Below are 25,175 nucleotides of genomic sequence, written 5' to 3' on the forward strand. Positions count from 1 at the left end.
ACTCCAGCCCTCCCATGACCTTAACGAGGATTAAGATAATTGATGGATGGATGGATTGATGTTGAAATACATCTGGACGACATTCAATATTTATAAAGTAACTTATCCTTAAAAAAATGACAAGTCATATCCCAGTATTAATGGACACAATGCACAGAGAGGTGGAGGAACAGGCTCTAACTCTGGAGATGAATAATATTGTCAGTATGGAAGTCAGTGGAGAGAAAACAACCTTTTAACCAAAACAAAAGTCAAACTGAGGTCAAAAAGAAATGAAAAAAAAAACTCAAGTAATCAAAATAAATATATATAAAAAGCAAAATAAGTAAAAGCACAAAACCAAATTCTCTCAAAACCATCTTTATTCACAAGAGCCAATTCACATTAGCTGCAATCATCGTCAGTCACGAGCATCAAGATCATTTGCTCTGGAAGTTCTCCACGCTCACGTCAGAACACCGTCCACTGCTGGACAGTGGATTACTAGAAACGGTTTCTAGCAAAATACGCAACAGCAAATGTTTGGAGCACAAGGTTTTCACGTTCTCCACAGATTCACTCCTACACCTACATACACCTTTCCTCACTGCCTCTCTCTCTCTCTCGCTCTCTCTCTCGGTTTTCCAGTATGTGTTGAACAGATGAGCCAAACAAGAAGACACTCAAACACGCAAGGAGAGAAATCTGTGTGGACGGTGGATGACTCTCTCTCTGATGCTGGTTACACGAAGTTGTCCCTAAATGTGTTCATGTGTAGCAGTGAGGTCCAGCTACAGTAATAGTAGATTCTTCTTTTTTTTTTTTTTTTAAGTCGTAGAACTAATGCTGCACTAATTGACGTGTTTTTATGATTCATTACGTCTTGCTCAGTTTCATTGCAGAGATGTGGAAATGGATTTGAGAGCAAGATACTGTATTTTTTAACAATATGCAAAACAATATCATGTTCCTATTATGCTAACATCTGTAAAAAAATCTGCAGTCTGAAAATATACATCCTTTTCCTTTGTACTGTAAAATAGCTTTTCTATGGTGCAACTCTTGTTATTGGTTTATAACTGAGTAACCTTAAGAGTAACAACTCGTGGGAGAGATAACAGCATACTGGCACCACTTAAGGAACAGTAAACATTTTCTGAAACAACAGTCAGCATTGACTATGTTTACATGCACCAACAGTTCGGTATAGACGCTCATTCAAGTAATTATGGTTGAGTGACAGTTTCTACATATCCTGCAAGACGCACCCATTTATATCGCATTCGACACAGAGTTAAGTAAGGGTCATGCTCAGTTTTCTATTTTTATGTACAGTAGCATTCAAACGTTTGGGGTCATTCAGAAAATTTCATGTTTTCCATGAAAACTCACACTTTCATTCATGTGCTAACATAACTGTACAAGGGTTTTCTAATCATCAGTTAGCCTTTCAACATCATTAACTAACACAATGTAGCATTAGAAGACAGGAGTGATGGTTGATGGAAATGTTCCTCTGTACCCCTATGTAGATAATCCTTTAAAGATTTCCAGCTAGAATAGTCATTTACCACCTTAACAATGTCCACGCTGTATTTGTGATTCATTTAATGTTATCTTTATTGAAAAAAAAAACTGCTTTTCTTTCATTTCAAAGGACATTTCTAAGAGACCATAAACTTTTGAACAGTAGTGTAATTTGCTCAAAAACGTCTTATATGTGAATTAAATCCGCGCCAATTGATTTCCCCATGAATGTTGAGTTAAGTCATTGTCTATTAGTGGTCACTCGCCATGACAAACTGACGGAAAATGATCATGAATTTAACACTGCGGGACATTTCAGTGTCTTTTAGCTCACTGTTTCGGCTGAACTGCGAAATTTTACAGCAGCAAAAGAGCCCGTTTTGTTGAATTCCAGGAGTTGTCAGGTGATAAAACTAAAGCTAGAATCAGATTTCGTATTAGAATTGCATTCCCCGGGTAGCGTTATGTCTGTTAGGTGTGAAAACGCAATAATTTGTTACTTTAACTTTAAAGGCCACAATTTCAGATTTTTGCAGCTATTATGTCACTGTTAATAATTACTTTCGATGAAATATTATTCATAATAAATGGCACATATCAAAAAGAAAACTGGATCTTTCTAAGTACCAGCTTCTCATGAGATCAAGCTGACACATCATGGGGATAGAACAGTGCTGTTGAGGCTGGCTTTGCCTTTGTACAGAGCTCTCCAGGGGTCATATGGTAGCTAAACATATATGTAAAGAAATAGTTGTTAAACTGACGTTAACTATAAGGACGGTGTCATTTGTACTCTGTGACACCTGTAAAGTGAAGGACAATCATGATTTCCTGTCATCCACCAACGTCCATGAGGGTCCACATTACTCTGTGGCGATAAGCCTGCGACCAAAAATTTGCGGCTGCAACGTGAGCATGCTGCCTCTATGAGATTTGTACTGTGTTGGTCTTGTTTTTACTTTATAACTCTTATGTGGCTTTACCAGCCAAGCGGGAAACGGAAAGCAGCTCTTTTCTGCTGTCTGCAAGTAACCATCATGGTTTCTCGTGCACTCAAGGCTACATTCTGTATAGAATATGTGCAAATCCACTGTTTTAAACTTTACGAGCACAGCTATTCGCGGACATGAAGTCCAGGATTTTTCTTTAAATAACTCAAATACTGTTGCCACTTTATCATTAGCATTGATAAAGGGACAGTAAGATTAGTTACTTAACCATGGTTGATGTATTACCTCCAGTAGATCAGCCTGGAGCCTGAGCTGAGGCAGTGCAGGGGCAAGACAGGAAGGGGGCAGTCTGTGAGTGCTAATGTAGCGTTAGTTAAAAGGAAGGTCGAATGAGGGTCTGAAAAGAAAGAACAACATCCAGTCATGTCTCTACAGCACAAGTCTGAACCACTGTGACAAAACTGAAAACCCCCCAAAAACGATTAGATGATTAGCAACCAAACAGTGAACTCGTACAAACTCTGAATGTGATACATTTAAAAATGAGTGCAGTTTCACACTCGAATTTGAGGACGGGGGGCTGAGGGAGGTGGACTGAGGTTTTTTTTCATATGTAAGTTTCATAACATAGATAAGTCCCAATACGTCAGCATTGGCTTTGTAAAGTCAAGGATGGTTTAAAATAGACAGGTCACACCTTCCTCTTAACTTCTAACCAGTGGATTTAAGGTCAAAAAGTTAAAGTTTAATTTCACTGTTTGCGCAAATGTTCACATGAATATTTTTTCAACCTCATGACCTCATACTTTGACTATGAGAGATCCAGGGCTGGCTTCAAACATGACTTAGATCTAACCAAAAGCAACACGTTAGACCTTCAGTTACACACTATTCTCTAACCATGGTGATCTTTAAACACAGGGTGAGGTTATACTCAGCGCCTATAAGCAGGAAGGGAGCGTTTCAGACATCGATAATCCTCTCGTAAGGTCCTTATGTGTCTTAATGTGAAGTGCCCTGAGATGACATTTGTCATGAGTTACTGTATAAAACGAAATCGAATTAAGTTAAATAGAGGACTTTATAGCACTAATTTCTGACCGCAGTTCCATTGAAGGCAGGGAAACACAACATGCAACAAAACTTGATTCGTAAAAGCTAAGGTGAAGTTCCAGAAAAGAAGAAGCACTGTGGACATCAAAAGCAATAAGCAACCTTGATGGTGACAGCAGACAACTATGAAGTGTTTCATGCAACAAGTCACGATAGAATATTATTACTCACTTCTACAAATCCACGGAAGTTTTTTTTTTTTGTCTTTTTTTCATTTTATCCTTTAGTTTTGCATACATATAGTGTGTAGTGCTTTGTCTCTCGCAACTTTAGCTAAAAGCTCTGATAAACTCAATGTATTTTATCTGACCCGCATCCAGCATCAAACAGGCAAAGATAACAGTTAGTGAGGACATCTGAACATCTAGCAGATTAACGGTTGGGCATTTCCTCCAGGAACTGTAATACTAATGCTGCTCTGCGTCTGCAGAACATGCAAATATGCACTATAATACTGTCTGCAATTACATTAGCTGTAGCATCATTGTAAAGTACTTAGATTAAAATTAATTGTAGGAGCTTCAGTAAAAATCAACTGGACTTCTCTTGTAGGTTCTTGAAGATGTTAGAGGTGAAGCATCTTCAAGGATGAAGATGAAATGTGATAAGTCTACTAGAGAAGTCCAGTTGGTTTTTGCTGGATCTCCTGCGATTACCATGACCTGGATGACTGAGAATCTTCACAGACATATATTAAAATGGTCCATCTTGCTGCTGTGGGGTTCTGTCCCACAATACAACAAAAGCTAATTCATGCAGCTTTAAAGTTATTCAGAATGATTTTTAAGTGTTTGAACGTGGCTCTTTACCTGTGCAGGAACACAGAAACATTTAGAGGAACTCAGGAGTCGTGCTTGCATTTTGAATGTAGGAACAGTGCTCCAGTTGTAGTGCACCAGCCATAGTTTGACCCCTTCTAGTTCCTGCTTCTGAACCAGTGGACAATTGTGGAATTCAGTTCTGTATATGAGCTTTTCCACTGCATGAACTCGAGGCACACTCGAGGTTTATAGGAACAGACTCCTAACTGGGTCTTTTAGACTGTTTCCTTTGGGGTGTAGAATCCAGTAGATTTGAATTTAATGTAAACTCCAAGCACACCAAAACCACAAGTAGTAGCTATTGGATCTAACTCCAGATCTCTGAGTCTCACCAGTCAGTATTTCTCTCCTCTGAGTACTTTTATCTTTGCCAAAAACGGCTCCCAAGGAGGCTCCAGAAGGTCGAACGCTCATAGACATTCAGGCGCCCTAACACAGCTTCAGCTCTCCAACTGCTACAACACGTTTACAGCTTTCAGTCAGCCTGATAACAAGTAATGGATGTTACTAGCATAGTGGGGCTTAGCAAAAGAAATATGTTTTGATGTTGATGATCATTTTAATACTAAGTTATGCAGCCAAAGTCCTGAGACCAGACTGAAAGTCTTTAAAGTTTCAAAAAGAGGTTTGACAGTGCATGCTGAAGAAAGATTTTTGTTTCAGGGTGGTTTTGTACAACAGTGGAGACCAAACAGTCAAGCAACAGCAACAGATGATGGCGTTATCATGTCACTACACTGAAAGACTGAGTCTCTGATGTTTTTTTGAGGTCTAACTGGCTCTAATGTGCGATCTTCATGGTTCTTCAGATGCAATGGCAACACAAACACAAGAGCACCAAAGAGACTTCTAGGTCCTCATTTAGTTCCTGAGTTTAGTTCCTGGGAAGTTTGATTGTAAAGAACCACTGGATCAGTCGGTAAGTCAGCCTAACGTCTATTAGATTTGCTCAGCCAGCCAGATGTGACAAAAGGCTTAATTTACTTCACATTTTCCACACATCAATTTAGATCAAGTCACTAATCCAGCAGAAATAAACCGCTCACTAACTGGTGGGATGATGATTATTCCAGGGTCTTTTCTACCAGGGCTGCTCTATTGACAGGTTTATTAATGGCACCAGTCAGGCTCACCGTCGCACCTGCACACAATTTGACCAGACAGAGACCTTAACAGGACTGCAGACAACACTGGGTGCATGTAAACGTGGCCAATGTTACTTTTCCAAATGGCTCTGGCTCAGCGTGGCTCAGCCCAGCCCTGCATGCTCATAGGGGCCGCTGGAGCCTGGGTGCCTCCCCGCCCTTGACCATCCATCCATCTCCCTCTGATTGTCTTTGCATTTATTTGAGTCTGTACAGTTTGCGAGGTGTGTGTGTGAGGTCCGGGTCATTTAAACACTGCAGCAAGTCTATTGCTTTGATAAAAAGGCGTCACTTCACAGAAATGAGAAAAACAAAACAAAAAAAGAAAAAAACTAAACACAAGCTGCTTTGAGGAATAGTGTGAAGCTTGAAACAGCGAGATATACAAAGCAAATGTTTGTCACATTGCAAACAACAATACCATAGACAGGCTGTTTAGAACAACAAAAGTAGAACATACCGTCTAAAATAAAAGAAAGGACAGAGCGCTACGTTTTCACAATCTCACCAGCTTTCTCAGTGTACCTTGCTGATGATGAATCATACTGTTTTTGGGCCAGCCAACATTCACTTGACCTGCAAACCCCACCGGTTGGTCACAGTGGTGGGTCTGACCCATGTGTTATCTACACACATGCATTCATGTGCATGTGTACAGTATGTGTACAGATATATTCTATGTACTGTATATGTGCATGTCTGTGTTAGTGTATACGCATGCCATCATAAGAGGTGGTGGGCTGTTTTTCAAACATGTAAATAACAATACAGTTCAATCAGCCATCGCCCCAACCCACCATAGCACCATGACGTCACTGTTTTACCATACAGCCTCCCCATGTCAGAGACTTGTAAAAATAAACAAACAGAGTTATTGTATGTGGGACTGTGAGGCAATACAGCTGAGATGAAACACTTAAAATTCTGACTTTTTGTATAGTGGAAGCTGCTAACGTGGACTAAAACACGAGTCAGAGGGATGACTGCGTGTGAGCGGCATGTACTAACTAAGATAGTTAGCCCAGTCTTGATATCACTACAAAAGCCCAGCAGGGATTTAATAAAGAGGGCATCATTCACTTGGTTTTGGCACAACATGTGGCATTGTTACACAAAAACGAGTACATATGATTGTCATTTCATGACATCAGTGCCATTATGTGCTTTAGTTAGTCCTGACCAGTCTCTGGCAATGATGAGCAGGCTCATTTTGATGCTACTGCTGCAGTCCCTTCACTGTCGGTGAAGTCTGAATCTCCAGGTTGGAAATGACAACTTTTGTGTGTTATCATGGTCCAGCTTGTAAAAATGAAGGCAAAAACAACAATCAACACAAGGAAGAATTTCAAATAGGGTTTTAGCACGGAAGAAGAAGAGAATTCTCTTCATTATCAATTTATCGCCAAACTCCCGAGTTAGGGCTTAGCTATGCTGCAGGGAAACTTCCCATGATGTACTGAGCAACTCCCTTTGACTTTCCTCTCCCACCCTACATGTCACTATTGGATGTCATTAACTCTGTGTCTTCTCTCTCCTGTAATTTGTGCTTTGTTTTCTGTCTCCCTTCTCTGTCTCTGTCCCTTCCTGCAGGTCAACCTCCCCAGTGTTTTTGTTTTCTTGCCTGTTTCTTACTATCCTTTTCTTTTTCCCCTCACCCAAACTGGTTGAGGCAGATGACCGCCTTCCTAAGCCTGGCTCTGCTAGAGGTTTTGAACTTTTAAAAGGGAGTGTTTTTTGCCCATTGTAACTAAGGGTTGTTCAAAGAGAGTTGTTGGGTTGCTTCTTATAATACTGTAAGATCTTCACTATACTATGTAAAGTGCCCTGAGATAACATAGGTTGTGAAGTGGCGCTATACAAATAAAATTGGATTTTTCCTTAGTTTTGCCTGACTAATACTCTAAATTTGACTGATATCCAATTTACTACCAAATATGGTAAATGAATAAAAAAAACAACCCTAACAAAAGACAGGCTGGAACCTATAATCTTGGCCATGTTTGCTTGGGAAAAAAAATAACACTTATTAAATATTATTTGATTATCTAAATGGTTGCTATTCTGTCAATCGACTACTTTGTTTTTCAATCTAAAATTGCAGCTCTGCTTTTGTTATATAAAAGCCCTAGAGGGTGGGACTCAACAATCATGTTTATCTTTGATTGTTATTGTTTAAAAGTCTGTAAAATGTCAGAACATGACCTTCTCAGTTCCTCAGGACTGAGAACACATGCCTTGTGCTCTCTGACCAGCAAATCATGAAAACGTTACATTCGAGAAGCTGATGTCAGCTTTTTTTTTTATGGGCGATTGTGCTTGGAAAACAAATCGATCGGTCAACTTATCATTGCAGCTCTGTTGCGAACAGGCTTTGGTGAAGAGCAAGACACACATGTCACATATGTGCTCACAGACATACGGTCTATCTTGTCTCGCAAACATTAGCGCCTCCAACAATATGATTTAAGCCCTTTGTCTCATTTCACTGTCTCTCCTTGATTTAGCAGACTTTATATCCTGCCTCTTAGGACTTTATTATTTGCTATTTTCTTCAGCCAGCTCTAATTGAAAGGTTGGATCATATCTATGTTCTTATGTGGATCTGACCGCTTCAACATTATGCTGTGGACATGAGGCTGTAATTAAATAAGGAGTTTGGTTTGATGTTCCTGTGTATGAGAACACACAATACACAAAAGAGGTAAAGAAACGTGGTTTAACAGATTATTCTTGAAAATTTCTGAGTGTGACAAAAGTTGTTTCATTTAAGATGCTTTGGTACATAGCTGTTTCCAGCTCTTCCAAAATTCAGGTCAAAATTTGACTTGTGATTTTCAAAATATCCTCCTATTTGTTCTGTTGATAAAAAGGGTGTATTTTTTCCTCAGGCACTGTCCTGGATATGCAGTTGTAGTGCAGAAACTAATGTTGTCCAGGTATCCAATAGTGCAGTTACCATTGCATACGCACTGAAAAAAGTATTCTGCTTAATTTTGATGGAAAGTTAAATGTATTTGGAGGCCGAAAAACAAGCTGAAGAGTATTGTCGTGTAGTGTTAACAATGTATGCTGCCATCTAGATGTCACGAGAAGTTACTGTCTCTTGCTTGGACCTCTGCCTTCAGCTGTTCTCCCCCTGCAAAATTCAGATTTTTCCGACAGCTCTGGAATGCAGCATTTTGACGTCACTTTGTAATGTGTGGCTACCCAGAGACTTTCTGTGAGGTGCTGTCCACTAGAGTGAGTGTTACTGTTAATGGGTAAAGTACTGAACAGTTCAGACACTCACTGGATGGATGACAGTTAATATATTAACCAACAAGCGGGTCCAATAAAGTCGAGCAGGTGGGGGGGAAAGGCTATCGGATCACTGACAATGTCTTACTTTATGTATCAGGTGAGCAGCCATTTTGAGTTTTTCAACATAAAGGAAGGAAAATACAACAATTGCATGGTTTCTACTGAATGAACAAGTGTTGATAAGATCACCATTATGTCAGCTGTACAATCATCAACACAAAAAAACTAGAGTAAAATCCGAGGTGAGAGGTTATATCCACAATAACAACAAAACAAACCAGAAAAAAACAGAAACCAAAAGGCTATTCACATGTACCCGCACTGTAAGGAATGGTTTCATCCAAAACTAGACCAGAGAGCTACTCCTAAACTATGGAATGAAGTGACACTCAGTAGTGCTAATAGAAAGTTCATTGTGATGGGCCTTCTGCTGGTTCCACCCCTGAGACCACCAGGGTGCCCAGGCGCTGACACACACACATACACACACACACACACACACACACACACACATACACACACACACACACACACACACACACACACACACACACACACACATACACACATACACACACACGTACACACAAATCCATTGGTCAGTCCTCGAAGACCTCCAGGAAGAGAGGAGGGAATAGCTCGGTGGGACACTCCACTTTCATGTGGAGGAACCGGCTGGCATGGCAGGCGCTGATCATCCGCAGGTCCGTCACCTTCATTAGCAGCTTGGGCCAGAAATGCGCCACTTTGTGTTTGCGGTAGTTGATGTAATGTTCAAAGGCCAGCAGGAACTCCTCTTGGCAGCGTTCGATTCGCTCCACGCTACTCAGGCCCGGACGATCTGATGGCAAACGTTGTTCATTAGAGTGCTGCTGACAGTTAAGATAGACCTTTGTACCTTAATGTGAAACAAAATGTGACAACCCAGCGTCAGCAGTGCACATCATTCTCATACATGTGCAGGTCAGGACTTCTTTCACCTTCTAGTAGCTCAGTAGGGTGTTGTTACCCTATTTTAGGGCAGTATAGCTGTGATTTAGCACTTATAAAGAGGAACGAAAGTCTACATTTGAAGGCTGTAGGGGTGGAGAAGGCAGACTATTTTACATGCTGTTTTTCATTTACCTGTCTAGTCAGTAGAACTACTTGATTAAGTTTACAGAAGGGTTTTTGGTTACAATACACCCTTTTACTACATTTGCCACATGTTACAAAGATCCATTTTTGTCTTGGACAACCATCATTGGACACACTGATTAACATGAGTATAGAAGGTCCCTGATGTAATCAGAATTACTTTTTGGTCATCAATGTTCAGAATGCAGGATAACAGCATACTGAGCTTTTTAAAGATGGAGGAGGTCACTACCTCCCCATATATAAAGAAATGATGTGGGCTGATGATGGGATGCTAAACGGACTAGCGATGTTACAATTTTACCAGAAAGTTTGAGTAGCATCAGCCTATTGTGAAACTGTACATTGTTAGAAAGATTTCAAGTTTTTGTCTTTTGTAAGTAAAAAAGGGCCTAAAACTAAAAGTGAATGCAACACTATCTGTTCTCAAATCCATTAACCTTTCTGAACTTGAGATCTGCTGACAGGTTTAAAAGACATGAATGTCAGTGACGCTCATTAATGAGCAGATTACCAGGGATGAGCAGAAAGAAGGGAATTAAGTAAGGTCATCTAGATGACCATGTGTGAGGAGGGGAGTGGGGAGTTGGGGGGCATAGGGAGGTGTTCTGTTCTGAGGTGAGACTAATAAAGACACCTTGACCTTGACATGCTATCTTCCAAAAAATCTGCCAGAAATTGTAAAAACAGAAAGAATCCTTGACTTTTCAGCTTTCTTAAAGTTCTTGAACTAGTCATATGTTTTTCTGTTGCTAAAATTAACCAAAATCTAAGATAAAATCTTGGATATTTAAAATCACTTTATTCTACACGTTAGATGAACTGTTTGCCTGAATCAGATTCTGCAAAAAAACAACAAACAATTTAGCACTCCTTCACCAACTCCAACTGAGAAGCATTAGTGACTGAGCTGACAACAACGAAAACTATTTGGCTGAAAGACTGGTCGTGTTGACTCAGAGGAAACAAGTAAGGAAAGAGATGTCGAAATAAAACCTCTTTAGTATTCACAGCCACTGTTTTATCCAGTAGAAGTAACACCTGTGGGCACTTACTAAAATGTTGTACATATTTTACAATTGTTGCAAAACTATTAACTTAGAATTTGATTCAATTTAATTTAATATGACATTTTGTTTATTCTTTTTTCATGATTTACAGCTTTATAAGTTTGCCATATAGAGCAGAAGGCATTTTTAAGGTCTCTCTTCCTCTAGCCATGTTTGTGATGCTTCCATAGTGGTGCAGAACTTTATATTGCAGTGAAAAATGAGCTCGGAGCGACTACACATATCCAGAAACTCCTCAGGGCTTAGAGGGTTAATTATCTCTGTTATGTGAAGCATTGATGTGTAGTAACCTGTTAGTCAGACCTTCTCTAGCAGAACAAAAACTGCCTTTGAAGAGATGTCGGGCTTGATTTGCACTTGATGTGAAACAGGATCCATCCAGCTGGCAATAATTACTGTACCATTTCTCTCGCTTAATGGCTAGGCAGATAAATATCACGGCTGAGATGAATATGATGCAACTTATTATGTATTTGGGCATGTATGAGTACACTTTGCTTGTGTTCCTTTCTGGTATGAATGCCAAATACTATGGCATAAAAAATGTCAAACTCACACATGGTGAACAAGCACAAAATATCAGCTTTCTGGCCAAAAACATTTAGCCTTTTCGTCTTGTGAAGAGTTTTAAATAAACCCTAGTGGATACTGTCAATGAGTCAAAGGACAGAACAGTTGGAAGGGTTAGCTCATGTCATGTCTGTACAATACCAACACAGAATAACACTGATCTTCAATCAGATGAGTGTCACACAGAGATTGTGTGGGTGGTGGAGACCCAACTGCTCCAGGTACACGGCGGCCTTCCCAGAGCCTGGTTCTGCTGGAGGTTTATTTCCTTCCCTATGTTAGGTTGCTTTTTTTTTTTGGTTCCTTCCCACCATTGCTGATAGGGAATCCAAAGGCAACTTTGCATTGTTGGGTTCTCTGCTCTGTACAAAATTGGTAAGGTTTGTATCTTACTATGTTATGCTAAATGCTGTGAGTTGACATAGGATATGAATTTACGTTATATTAATAAAATTGACCTGAATTGAACTGAGTCCTGTGATAGACTGGTGACAGGGTGTCCATGTCTTCATCCTGAGTGAACTGAGATAGAATCTAGCCCCCTGTGAACTTACTGAGGATTAAGTGGTTTATAGACAATGAATGGATGGATGAACTGCAGCCAAACCCAAGCTAGCTGGACAACCCACCTCAGGTTGTTTAAGGTGATTAATTGTAGTTTGATATAAATTTTGAGTAAAACCACACAGTAAAAACACTGCCTTTGAGGCAACAAGGTCTGTGCTTTTTATGAATAGATGATTGTATAATATTATTCACTGGTCATATAAAATTTGAAAAAGTTTAGTGCTGCAGTGAGTAGGCTACTATTAGCCTACTCACTGCAGCACTCACTGCTTCCCTAAATATCTTGTCTTCAAATAAATAATGGCAAGTGTAAACAGCTGTGGGTAACACAGTGAAACCAAACTAAGAAACAACACCCATAACCAACTGATGTGTGTTAAGTCTGGACAGCAGGTGCTTACCGGATGAAAGCAGGATGACAGCCTGCAGCAGGGCCACCTCAGAGTCATCCAAATTAAACGAGGAGAGTGACACACCAAGATCGAAAATGGCGTCCGACACTACTCCCAGGCCACCGTTCTTAAGCTGTCCTCGAGTGACCGCCATCTCACCATTGAGCGTAAGCGTCTCACTCTCGGGATCATAGCGAACAGCTGCTCGCAGTGACATGATTTCCATGCAACAGCCTTTCAACAGGATGATCTGGTCTTCACAAGGCAGCTAGAAGAAATGAGACAGACATCAGCACTGGTGAAAGTAAGCTCATGACGGCACTTACATGCCAAATCAACGACGACAGAAACAGCTCTGTCTATTGATTATTTTTGTCTGTTTAAAATGGTGGAAAAAATTAGACCTAAAACCACTTCAAATCAGAGATCGATAACAAAAACCTTTGAACCGTAAAAACATTAAGGCACATTTAGATACTGAAAATAAGCACAAATAAGCAGCTAAGTTTGCCTAATTGCTTACTAGCTAACTAGTAAGACCTCTATTGACCAGTCCCAGCAGAATTTACAAAACATTACCCAGAACACAGGTTTTATTGAGACACTAATTGTTCACTGATCTGAAAATATGGGTAAAAAATTCTATGTTTCCTGTCCTCATCAAACATCATTCCTGAATGTAAAATCAGCTAGACACCACTAACATTTAGAGGTCAGATTATACTGCAGTGAAAATAAACACGATTATTTTATAGTTTCTAAATTGCTCAGAATTATCTGAACTGCTTCCACGTATTAACCCATAATTTTTAATGTAAATGGTTGGTTATGAAAGAAATGGGATCAGGAACATCAAATTATCTCGTCGTTTTCCCAATAACCTCAAACATTTGCCATATTTTCCAATGCAATTCCATGTTTATGTTTGACATTCACACAGGTGGAGAAAGGTTTTTGGACACCCCATGCATTTGTGAATTATTGTAATAAGAGTCATTTTTAGGTGTTCAAGTGTAATTTCTTTTAGTACAGTCACAGCCAAAATACAAAAACAAATCCAAAAAAGGCCATATAAAACTTAAAATTGATTGGATCCATAAAAATACAGAAGAAATTTTGAGTATTGGGTCATTTTGGTACCAGTGATCCACTAATGAAAGTTGTGCTTTTTACTAAAAGACACAGTTTTTGTGCCGTGCTTTGTGTCTATATTATGCCAGCACATTTGAAAGTTCAACAGAGATAAAAATGGCTAAAACAAGGAACCTGATGCAGGAAACACGCCTGAAGATACAGATTCTCAGCCAGGAAGGGTACAGCTACCACCAGATAGCCAGGAAGTGCAGATGCAGTCTTCAAGAGGTTGGATACGCTCTGCAGACATATAGACGAACCAACATATTGGAAGACAAACCGAGATCTGTGTGTCTAAGGGTTTCTTCACCAAGAAATGATGGCATCCTGATCCACATGTGCAGGGAAAACCACCACATGACACCACAGGAGCTTCAGTAGCAGTGGTCAAACCAAACTGGAGTCCAGTGTTCCACCTGCATTGAAAGTGGCTGACTTTTAGATCATGGTAAGGTCCTGTAAGGTTGTCAAGAAGTCCCTGATCAATGAGAGACAAAGGCTAGCTTGGTGTTGATGGGCCCAAGCATACAAGAACTGGAAGAAGAGTCAGTGGTCAGATGAGTCCAGTTTCCAGCTTTATCTTCCTCCTGCTAATGTGAGGGTATCCTGAAGGCCAGGCGAAGCATTATCTCCAGCATGTACAGTACCTACTGTCAAGCACGGTGGAGGCAGTATCATGGTTTGGGGACATATGAATGCTGTTGGTGTTGGTCATCTCACATTGAACTCTGCCAAGTATTGTGCCATTCTCGAAACCCACGTGCTCCCTTCTGCATGTGCAATATTCCATTGAGGTCAAAACTGAATGTTTCAACAAGATAATGCCCCTTGAACACATCCAGGGCCAGTAGAACTTGGCTGCAGGAGCACAGTATCCAGGTCTTAGAGTGACCAGCTCAATGTGCAGACATGAGCTCCATTGAATATCTGAGGTGGATTATCAAAAAGCCTGTTTCAAAGGGTAAACCAATGATTTAGAAGAATTAACATCAGTAATTCAAGAAGAATGGGACAAGATTTCCTCTCAACAATGTGTACGGATCATGGGGAACATGCCAGCCGGCATTAGAGCTCTACTGCATGCTAATGGCCTGGCTGCTAAATACTAATTTGATGATGTGACGGTTAATTTATTTTTTGTTCTGTTTTGAACACATTTTCTGTTATATGTTGATTTTGATACCAACAATGCTGAAAACTGACATACTGAAACTGTCAAGAATTTAGTTTTGTTAGTTTTTCTTTTCTTTTAAACAACAAACAAAAAAATATCCTTTGTATTTGTTTGTGTCTGTCTAATGCACACAAACCTTTTGAAATACAAAAAAGATTTTTCCACAAATATTTCCTGATAATACTTGAGATTGTGTAAAATTTTAAGGGTGTCCGAAAGCTTTTTTCCACCACCGTACATTCTACACGAAACCTTATGGATGAAAGCAGCTGCCCTTACCTCACAAAACATAGGCAGTTTTTTGGCAAAGTCCACCACTCGGGTTATGGCAGGGGTGATAATTTTTGTAAACTGACTGAATGCTTCTATGTCCACTTTGTTTCCTTCAGGTGCACTGACCACGGATGCTTGACCAATTTCCTCAGGCTGAAACAAGAAGAGGGGAAGGTCATTGTCTCAACAGTCTCCATGTTTGAATATAAATATACAACAACACTTTGTCTTAAGAAAGAAACTATATTTAACCACTAACTACGTATGGAACAAACGCAAAGTAAAGATGAGTAGCATAAAACATTTGTCAAATACACTAATGAAGAAATGCTAAGTGAGGTGGTTTCCTTTTTAAGCAGACAACATGATGTAAAGATGTAAATGGGGACGAATCACGTGTAGCAGTAATGTGTCTGTTGGTCTAAAATAAATGCGTTTTGCATGTAAATGACTACAAATGAATGTGCTATACGGTATCCTCAACACTGATATTGAGAAACTAAACACTGCATCAGACCAAAGTTCAAAGAAAATTATCATTTTCAACAAACATGTCTGCAGTTTCTTACCTTAGCTTCCTTCACCCCCGCTGCACTCTGGTCAGAAGTATAGAATAAATTACATGTTATTTCATTAAGAAGCATTGCTTCCTCGACCTGTTGGATAATCAACAGGAATGGTGAAGTTTCAATGAAGAACTCGTGTCAAGCCAACTAAAAAGAAAACAGGTTAAAACTGAAGACAGATGAAAGTGTGCAGATAGAAATCAGGTGAGGACAGAAATCCCAGATGAGTTTCTATGGTGAGATTCAGGCTCAGGACCACAGCTTCAAACAGATCCTGACAAACGCGCAGAACATTACTGAAATTCATTATTTTATCGTAACAGTTGATTATTTAGAGGAAGCCCCATGACTAAAACTTCAGTCAATTGAAACTGGAATCCCATTTTAATAATTGAAAATTTATTCTTGATTACATTTTTGGGCAGAACCACCCGTAGAGGTGACAAAAGCACCAAAAATTGTGAAATAAATTACACTGTATTATTACAAGTACAACGTCGTTCTCCAAAAATTCAATACATTTCTGTTGCTTTGCTTCGTCAACTTTTCCAATGAATTCAAATCTTCAATGAAAATTATCTGCCTCCAATGCAAAACTGTTCGTCTACCACAAGCGGGCAAATTATTTAATGCCTTTACGAGTGTTCTCTCGAATCGTGCCATAGAAACCCAGAATAAAGTCAACAACTGACAGACTTTTCAATCTGGATAGAGCTCTTAGACTTAACAGAAAAGAAGGCAAAATCAGTCAAAAGAAGGGTGAGGTGTGAAATCAAAAGCTACAAACAGAAAGAGAGAAGAATGAAACAGCACAAAAAAAGCAAGTTATTAGTATTAGCAGTTTAAGATCATTGCTTGGCAAGACATGAAAACAAGATGTTCCATTATAAATTAGTTCTGCTGCGCTGAGGAACACTTTTCTCCATCGTCCAGCTAATTCTCCCCACTCTACAAGGAGATACAAAAAAAACACATGGACATATTAACACAGGGAACTGTGGAACAGTGGTTGAGGTGGAAGTGGAGGAGACAGGGACATGACTTGGAGGGGTGGGAGGGAGGGAAGTAAGGGTGGGAGAGGTGGGGTGGGGGGTGGAGGGGTGGGGGATTTGGATAAGGCAGGGTAATCAATACAATGAAGGCTGTGAGGATGAGGAGGGAGGGAGGAGGATGTCTCACCAGGAATTTCCGCTTCTGCTTCCAGTGGTTGCCCTGGGCGTTTGTGGCCATATGGGCATCAGTCACCATACGGATGAGGTCCCACTCCTCCTGGGTGGGCTCCAGTCGGTCCCACACCGTCTTCTGCAGTTCCTCCCTCCGACGGCGCTCGCGATTCTCCTCGATTAGCTTCCGCTTGGCCAGTCTCTTACTGTCGTCGAGCACCACTGGGGCGGAAGAGGGGAGACAGCCGGGCAGGAGTAGAAAAGCAGAAAAGAGAGTGGACAGGAGGGAGGCAGAAAAAGGAGGGGGGCCATGATATGATAAACTGAAAATATACACTACTGTTCAAAAGCTTGGGGTCACTCAGAAATGTTTTTATTTTTGAAAGAAAAGCAATTACTTTCAAAGAAGACAACATTAAATGAATCAGAAATCCAGTGTAGACATTGTTTATGTGGTAAATGACTATTCTAGCTGGAAACTGCTGATTTTTAATGGAATATCTACATAGGGGTACAGAGGAACATTTCCAGCAACCATCACTCCTGTGTTCTAATGCTACATTGTGTTAGCTAATGGTGTTGAAAGGCTAATTGATGATTAAAAAACCCTTGCACAATTATGTTAGCACATGAATGAAAGTGTGAGTTTTCACGGAAAACATGAAATTGTCTGGGTGACCCCAAATGGCAGTGTATTTGAAATAAAAACGGGCAACGGTCTTTAAATTACAATCTTGAAAAAGCAGAGAATCCAATTTAGGTGACACTTTACAAGATGCTTAATACTGTAAGCACACTATAAATACAAGGGATTACTTCAAGTTTAAATTGTTCAAATCACTTTGAACTGTTTGAACTGGCCAAAGCCATCACAGATGGATGAAATTCAGGCTGTGCTGCTATCACATACTTAAGCAAACGCTTCATCCAAAGTCTATATATGGAGTCTTAAACACTCAATGCAGGTGTCTTATGCGGCTACTTTCCTCTTCGCAGAAATGTTACTAACAGGATTCCAAAGATAACGAGCACTGATGGTGAGAAAAGCATTAAAATGTCCATAGAAAGCATCCCTGAAGGATATTCTACCTCTCTACTGTTCATCCATGTTCAAGTTATTTTAATTACTAATTATCTTCTCCATTTACAGATTCATTGTTGTCTACATAACATGTCAGAATGCCAGTGATGTATTCAAGTGCTTCTTCACAAATACAAAAAAGGTGTACTCGAAGCAAGTGCCTGCAAATATTTAGATTTTTTTACTAATTGTTGTTGACTATCAAATGAAAAATGATTTGCTTGTATATCTTATTTTTGTCAAATTAAGCTTGAATGCAAATTTTTATCCGCAGTCCCTGAACAGAGTTAATAAACTAACTAAAAGAAGACAAAAACAGACAAAACATCAAAAAGCAGAGAAAACAAAAAGCTTTTGTCCTAAGTATCACGTTCCTGAGGCCATCTTGACCTAAAGAACTTACAGTCGGTTGCCATTCCCACTGCAATGCACTTCTTGAAGCGACATTCCTGGCACTGGTTTCTGGTCACTTTGTCGATGACGCATTTCCCCTCGTACTTACAAGCGTAGGTGGGGTTGAGATTCTTCTGGATTGTCCGCCTAAAAAATCCCTGGAAAGCAGACGGTCATATGCTCAGAGCTGCTTGCAAATGATGGAGGACTGAGTGAAGCTGCTGCTACAAATCATCTGTCTTTCTTTGTCCTGTTTTTTACCTTGCAACCTTCGCAGGTAATGCAGCGATAGTGATAGCCTGTGGCTTTGTCCCCGCACACTACACATAGCTCATCCTTGTCAAGGTAACTTGGTATGTACCCTGGAGAGAGGGACAAATGGTTATTATTCATTAAATAAAAACAAAACAGGATGTTTAATCCAAACCATTTTTTAAAATGATTCCTTCGGTTAAAAATGTCTCTCTGGTTTGAATTTGATTTTAGGTTATGTTGACCTAAATTGAACTTTCATATTAAAGTGGGTTTTTCAACAATTTAAGTAACACATTTTTACATTTTTTTTTAAGTCAAGGTTTTTATAAAAATGGACTGGGACTGTCATTGCTTCATTTCTTTTTCACAGCAGGGAAAACTTCAACAGAAACTGCACACTTAAATGACGCGTGTAAGCTGCTCCTTTGTGTCAATCTGTAGCATCCAAGTGTAGCCCCGTATGTAACTTCTGCTGCAGTGGAAGGTCACACAGTAAAATCTAGTTTTAAAAGTCGGTTGACTCACATGTCAACTCATGATACCGAATATCTGATTACCAATGACTTCCACAGATGGCGCTGTTGCCTCCAGGTAACTCAATGAGTTAATATAAGGGAGTCTGCCTAATTACTTTGGTGCTCTGACCTCTGGCAAGCTGCAGGTCCGGAGGTCAGCAAGCTGATCAATATCTTTTTTGGGGTTTGTTAGGAAAGCAATCACTCATGTTGAATCAGCCTTCTGTTGCCTCACCACCAATCAATAAGGAGCCCCCAACTGCCTCAGTTAAACATTCTGATCATTAGATGCAGCAAGTCCTGCTCACAGATCTGTCGCCACATGACGCCTTAAGTCTTGGATTTACGCTTATCAGACTTAATACGAAAATCCCAGACATCATTGATTCATTGATCAAGGAGGAGTCATCACTAATTACGAAAAAGAGATATATTTAATGAACAAAAAAACAACGACAGAAAAACATGGAAGACGTTCTTCACACACATTCCAAAGAAAGCTCAACAAGTGCAGAAGACACTTAAATGATTTCAGTCAATTCAAACGTATACATGCAATTCAACCGTTTCACAAACAACCATCTAAACCAGAAAGATGAAAAAAAAAAGTCACAATCCAGACGTCATACCTTTCTTGTGAGCTCCCTGCATCCACTGCAGGTGTGAAAAGTCAGGTTTGATCTCAGGGTAATACTGAGGCTGATGGTGGAAATGACTGAGAGGGATCTCCATGCTGCAAAACTCACTCTTAAACACAGGAGGACCAGCTGTATACGAGCACGAGTAATGTTGGCTGGGGGGCCAAGCCTGCTCCATGCAGGGTGGATGGTGCAGTGGTTGGGGTTCACAGTGTCCGTAGCCGGGTCCCTCACCTGGGTACATGCAGTGTTCCCCACCGCCCTGCACCGGGTAGCCGCCAATGCTTGCATGAGGCATCTCATACATGTCTGCTATGCAGTAGTTCATCATGGACGGCCACAGCAGGGCACCATAAAAAATCCTGGGTTGATTCTGAGAATTATTGGTCCTCAAAAAAAGAGATATTTTCGCAAGTTCTAAATACCGAGAATTAAGCCACGTGAGATAATTAGTCCTGGTCCTTAAAAAGTTCACTGAAGTTCACCGTACACGAATGCACAAATGTTCTATCCAGTAAATCCACACACCACAGACTACACCTAACAACTGCCCCACCCGCCACCACCTGGCCAAATTGGGAATCAGAGATTTATGACGAAGTAGGGCTCTAATCTTATACTCCACAAATCCTTGATGTGCCACAGACAGTGACAATGTCAGAGATTAAGATCTCGAGAGCTTGAGAGGTGTGATCTAAGTACTACTGCATCCAGAGGGAAAAAAAACGTTCTAAAGAAAGAGGACGGGTTCTGAGGAAACTGTGATGGGTGAACGTGTGTGATGAGGGTCTTCAGATTATATAAGAATTAGCAACTCTTGGCTTGGAGACCTTCCCTCAAACAACCTCGAACCTTCCTTACTTATCCTGTGGGTGTTTTGAACAGAATCTGCAAACTCTCTCTTTGGTGTCATCAGAGTAAATAACCTTGTCATTTCACTGACTAGACAAGTGTGTATTTAACTGCTATTCTACAGCTAATTAAAGACAGAGCTCAAGAATAAAACAAACACAGAACGCTAAATAAAAACTACAAAAAATTATTAATGTGAAATTAAAATAGAGAATAATCTATATTATTTCTATCATATGTTTTGCATGCGAACATGTAATAGTGTACAGACACTACCAGTGAAAAGTTTGGACACACCTTCTCATTCAATGCTTTCTATTTATTTGTATTATTTTCTACATTGTAGATTAATACTGAAGATGAACACTTTTTTGTTTACAACATGATTCCATAAGTATTCTTTCATAGCTTTGAAGTCTACATGTATTAAATAATTAAAACCAAAAATCATTGAATGAGACTGGGTGTCCAAACTTTTCACTTGTAATGTACATCTCTACACTGTGAAAACATACATACGCGTAAGCTGAAAATCACAAATCATAAAAAGTTACACAAAGAAGCTTTGTTTTTGTTCTTGAAACTGATCAAAGTAAAAGATGAAAAAACAACAATAATCTAGTTCTGTATTAGTTGTACACTAAATACAGCAATTTCTGTAAAAGTAGTTACACTTTTCAGTGTAACTACTTTTGAAAGAGTGCAAAATCAATACGGGTAAGACACGCGAGCGACGCACTGAGGGACAGATTGCGTGATCTGTCAGATAATACACTTATTGTCCTCGACACTATACTCAGCCATATTGATCAGGCTTCTTGTTCAATAACGACGGGATAAGCCTTATGGCGAAGACGTGTTTCTGCTGGGATTCATAATGCTTTTTTCAATAATACAAAAGAGCTCCTTCACCGGAACAGGTTGTTGTATAAAGTGGGTCTTGTAAATACGAATTGCAAAAACAAACACAAACAAAAAAATGAAAAACCGTCAAGAAGAAGGAGAAGAAGAAGAAGAAGCGATTGCTGCTGTGTGTGTTGAGTTCAGGTTGTGCATAACACTGCAGAAACCAGTGAGAACTTACTCACAGATATGTTTCCAACATGTTTATTATGATCATTTTAGTAACATGATGCATGTACTTTCACTTTTAATTTGTACAAGTACTTTCCCTCAAGTTTTAATAGATATTTTTCTTCTTTAATTTAAAGAGAGAAAATTTCAACACTACAACAGCAATTAGATATTTTTAGTACTGTAAAAATGAAATAGAAATTAGAATAGAAATAATAATATATGAGGCCTTATTTAGCATATTACATGTATAAAAAGACAACTTTATCCCAGCTGGACTGTAATTAGAAAGACATCCATCCATCCATCCATCCATCCATTCTCTATACACCACTTTATCCTCACTAGGGTCGCGGGGGATGCTGTAGCCTATCCCAGCTGACTCGGGCGAAGGCAGGGGACACCCTGGACAGGTCGCCAGTCTGTCCAACCCGGTCTCACGGGGATTCGTGAAACTGTCACGTAAATTTTTGTTTCGGTTTCGTGCGCACCAACACGATTTCGTCATGTTTTTCGTGCCGCTCAGCACGAAATGTTTTTCGTGTTGCTCACAACGAAACCCGCTGTGGTAATCACATCTGAAAGTGGTTTATACCGGCGGATTCATGGCGATCTAAGCTGTCCATCGGCGTATACTGCTTGTGTGATCGCGTTTGCGGCCATCGGACATTCTTTAAATTCCTATGCAAATTGGTAAGTGTACCACCGGGTTATGGTTAGGTTATGGTTAGGTTATGGTTAGGTTATGGTTAGGGTTATGGTTAGGGTTTTGGTTAGGGACGATGTCATGCAAAATATAGCGTTGGATTCGCCACGGTTTTACATTAAAAATATAATATACCCATTCGTTTGAAATACGTTCTGAGTGGCACGAAAAGTCCGCCGTTTAAAATACATTGGTACACATTTCGTGGTGAGCGGCACGAAAAACATGACGAAATCGTGTTGGTGCGCACGAAACCGAAACAAAAATTTACGTGACAGTTTCACGAATCCTCGTGAGATCGGGCTGGTCTGTCACAGGGCTACATATACAGACAAACAATCACACTCACACCTACGGGCAATTTAGAATAATCTCAGAATGACATTCAAAACAAATTTAAAAAAACATGTCAATGCAATCATAATACGTGACAAATTAGACGGCACTTGTCAATCCTCTCCGGTCTGTGAATCCGTTGCAGGTCATGAATGCCCTCGCGTCTAGTAATTACAGGCTCCTTAAGTTCATGTGTAAATCCGAGCATGGCATGGTTTAGTTTCCTACTTTCAGGAGCATGACGAAGGCTTCAATGTGACTGATGATTACACCTGTTAATTGGTGGCAGACGTCTGTTTACCAAGCAACAGAAGAAACTACACAGACCTTAATTTGTTCTTTCAGTCAGTTATTAGGGTGAGATTTGAGGTCATCATTTTAGGGTTACTGAATCCTGAAGACGGGACAGAAACACAGACATGGAAATGCGCGAACACATGGTGAAGTCTGAGGAAAGATGCGTGCAGTTTTGCCTTTAAAATCCCTGCTGCTTGTACTTAACTGAATCCTTTAACTCGAAGCCAGTCAGCACCCTTGACACCAGCACAAAGAAAGAAGCTACGATCAATACTGTTACCGTACAGGATTATGTTCTCGACTTCCACACGATTAGCAGAGCTTCATTGCACTTTGCCCTTTGTTGTTATAAATACAGAAATGTTACTAACAGGTGTACAATTACCAAAGTGGAAAAAAAAAAAAGCGGTCTAAAGTTTAAAAAGTTCAAAATTCACAGTTCAAGCTTCAAATCAGTGTTTTTATTCTAGTTTTTATAAGTGTTTCATCTAAAAACAACCCAAAGTGTCATCTCTGGACCCTGAACTAACGTTTCAAATGATTAGTTGATTAATCAATTATCAACTAGTAGAAAATGAATCATCAAATGCTTTCATAAATTATAAACTCACTGTAGTTATTTTTTCAGTAAAAAAGACACATTTATTGGTTCAAGCTTTTTAAAAGAGATGATTAAATGCTTTAAAAAAAACCTTACATCACAGTAAAAAAGTTATTTTCTGATAAAACAGCACATCTCAATAGATCTCACTGGATTGCTGGAAATTTCTGCTGTGGACAAAACACTAAATATCATTAAATATTTTCACTCCTAAGTATTACATTTCCACAAGACTTGGCCATTAATATATCCCACTTTTCTGGTGTGATTTTGACAGATTTTGACAATTAAAACTGTTAAAATAATTGAGTATCTTTTTACTCAGATCTGTAAACGTACAATAACACCTTGACTTCCTTTGTCCCATTTCCAATTCTTTCATCTAATAAACAAATCTCTAGCACTGCTGTATATCTTTTACAGCCTTTTTAGAGCAATATTCAACCTGTTGCTGATAATCCTGTTATGCAGCTTGAATCCCCGACAGCCTAACAATGTGAGATGTTCACAGATATTTTACTTAAGGAGATATAAACATGGCATCTGACCTGCTGAAGGGACAATCTCATTAGCTGTGTTGTGAAAGGCGACTGGCATTACAGAAATGCATTTGTGTTCTGCAGAGCATGCAGAGTGTGAAAAGGTCTGACAGTTGTGTCGTGTGACGGTCTACCAGCTACTAACAATGCTCTGTGCTATAGTCACACATCTATGAAAAATAATAAAATAACTAGAAAGCAAAAGCAAAAAATTGGATATTAGTTATTAATTGTGTTATTTCACTCATCACCTAAGCTTTTATGTTATTATACCTGCATTAATGATGCTCAATATTTACAGGTTAACATGAACAAAATCTATAGTAAGCAGCTCATATGTAAACTACATTTACATAGCTAGTTTCATTCACAAAGATTTATTTGAAATATTCTTAGAATCACATATAAATAAGCACATTATGTTGGCAACTAAGTTTTCCACCGTAAATGTCTAACTGAGAACACAATCTGAGCCCAAATGGTTAGCAAGGTTAACATTTAATTACGGACTATTTATTTATTTGTTAATGACCATAAAAAGTAAATGAACATTAATAACTGGATTCACAAAGAAAGCCACCTATGTGTGTGAAAATTACTGCTGAAAAAGTTTAGTTAATGATGTCATTAATTGAGCCGCCAAACAGTAGCGTAATTTCATTTTCACACAGTGAAAAAATGATAAGGGCCAAATGAAAAGGCCCTGTATGTTTTTAAGAAATTCCACTATTAGATCGTATTAATGTAAAACACCTCCCATGGAAAATAGGCACTTATTGCCCACGCTGTGCATCAACGGGTTAAGCTGACTATTCAAAATGTAATCAAAGGCATCTAACATTAAATTCCAACGCTGTTGTAAATATTTTTGTATCAACTGTGTCGTGATGGCCAGCACTTCTTATTGCTCATTTTGAATTTTTTAAAAAATATTTAAGGAATACAGAGCAGTCCATTACACCTGATTAAAATCCTATATTTCGACTTCAGAATTTACAGTTGGCAGA

General features: G+C 39.4%; 1 protein-coding gene across 14 annotated transcripts in view; it reads right to left on the reverse strand.

Annotated features, from left to right (window-relative positions):
* Positions 1-344: 344 nt before the first annotated feature.
* thrb (thyroid hormone receptor beta) overlaps positions 345-25,175 on the reverse strand; it is a 152,996-nt gene continuing 128,165 nt past the window's right edge. For 11 of the 14 annotated variants that reach the window (XM_051955805.1, XM_051955802.1, XM_051955804.1 and 8 more), the window contains 7 exons: positions 18,617-18,717; positions 18,366-18,513; positions 16,898-17,103; positions 15,722-15,808; positions 15,159-15,305; positions 12,581-12,839; positions 345-9,676 (listed from right to left, as the gene is read on the reverse strand). In XM_051955805.1, coding sequence (XP_051811765.1) covers positions 9,435-9,676; positions 12,581-12,839; positions 15,159-15,305; positions 15,722-15,808; positions 16,898-17,103; positions 18,366-18,513; positions 18,617-18,717 — 1,190 coding nt within the window. In that variant the 3' untranslated portion in view covers positions 345-9,434. Of the gene's footprint in view, positions 9,677-12,580; positions 12,840-15,158; positions 15,306-15,721; positions 15,809-16,897; positions 17,104-18,365; positions 18,514-18,616; positions 18,718-19,754; positions 22,156-25,175 lie in introns of those variants that run through there. The other 3 variants (XM_022191894.2, XM_022191895.2, XM_022191893.2) reach the window with 3 other exon arrangements.

The sequence above is a fragment of the Acanthochromis polyacanthus genome, chromosome 11 (genome assembly GCF_021347895.1).
Source record: "Acanthochromis polyacanthus isolate Apoly-LR-REF ecotype Palm Island chromosome 11, KAUST_Apoly_ChrSc, whole genome shotgun sequence".
Taxonomy (NCBI): domain Eukaryota; kingdom Metazoa; phylum Chordata; class Actinopteri; family Pomacentridae; genus Acanthochromis; species Acanthochromis polyacanthus.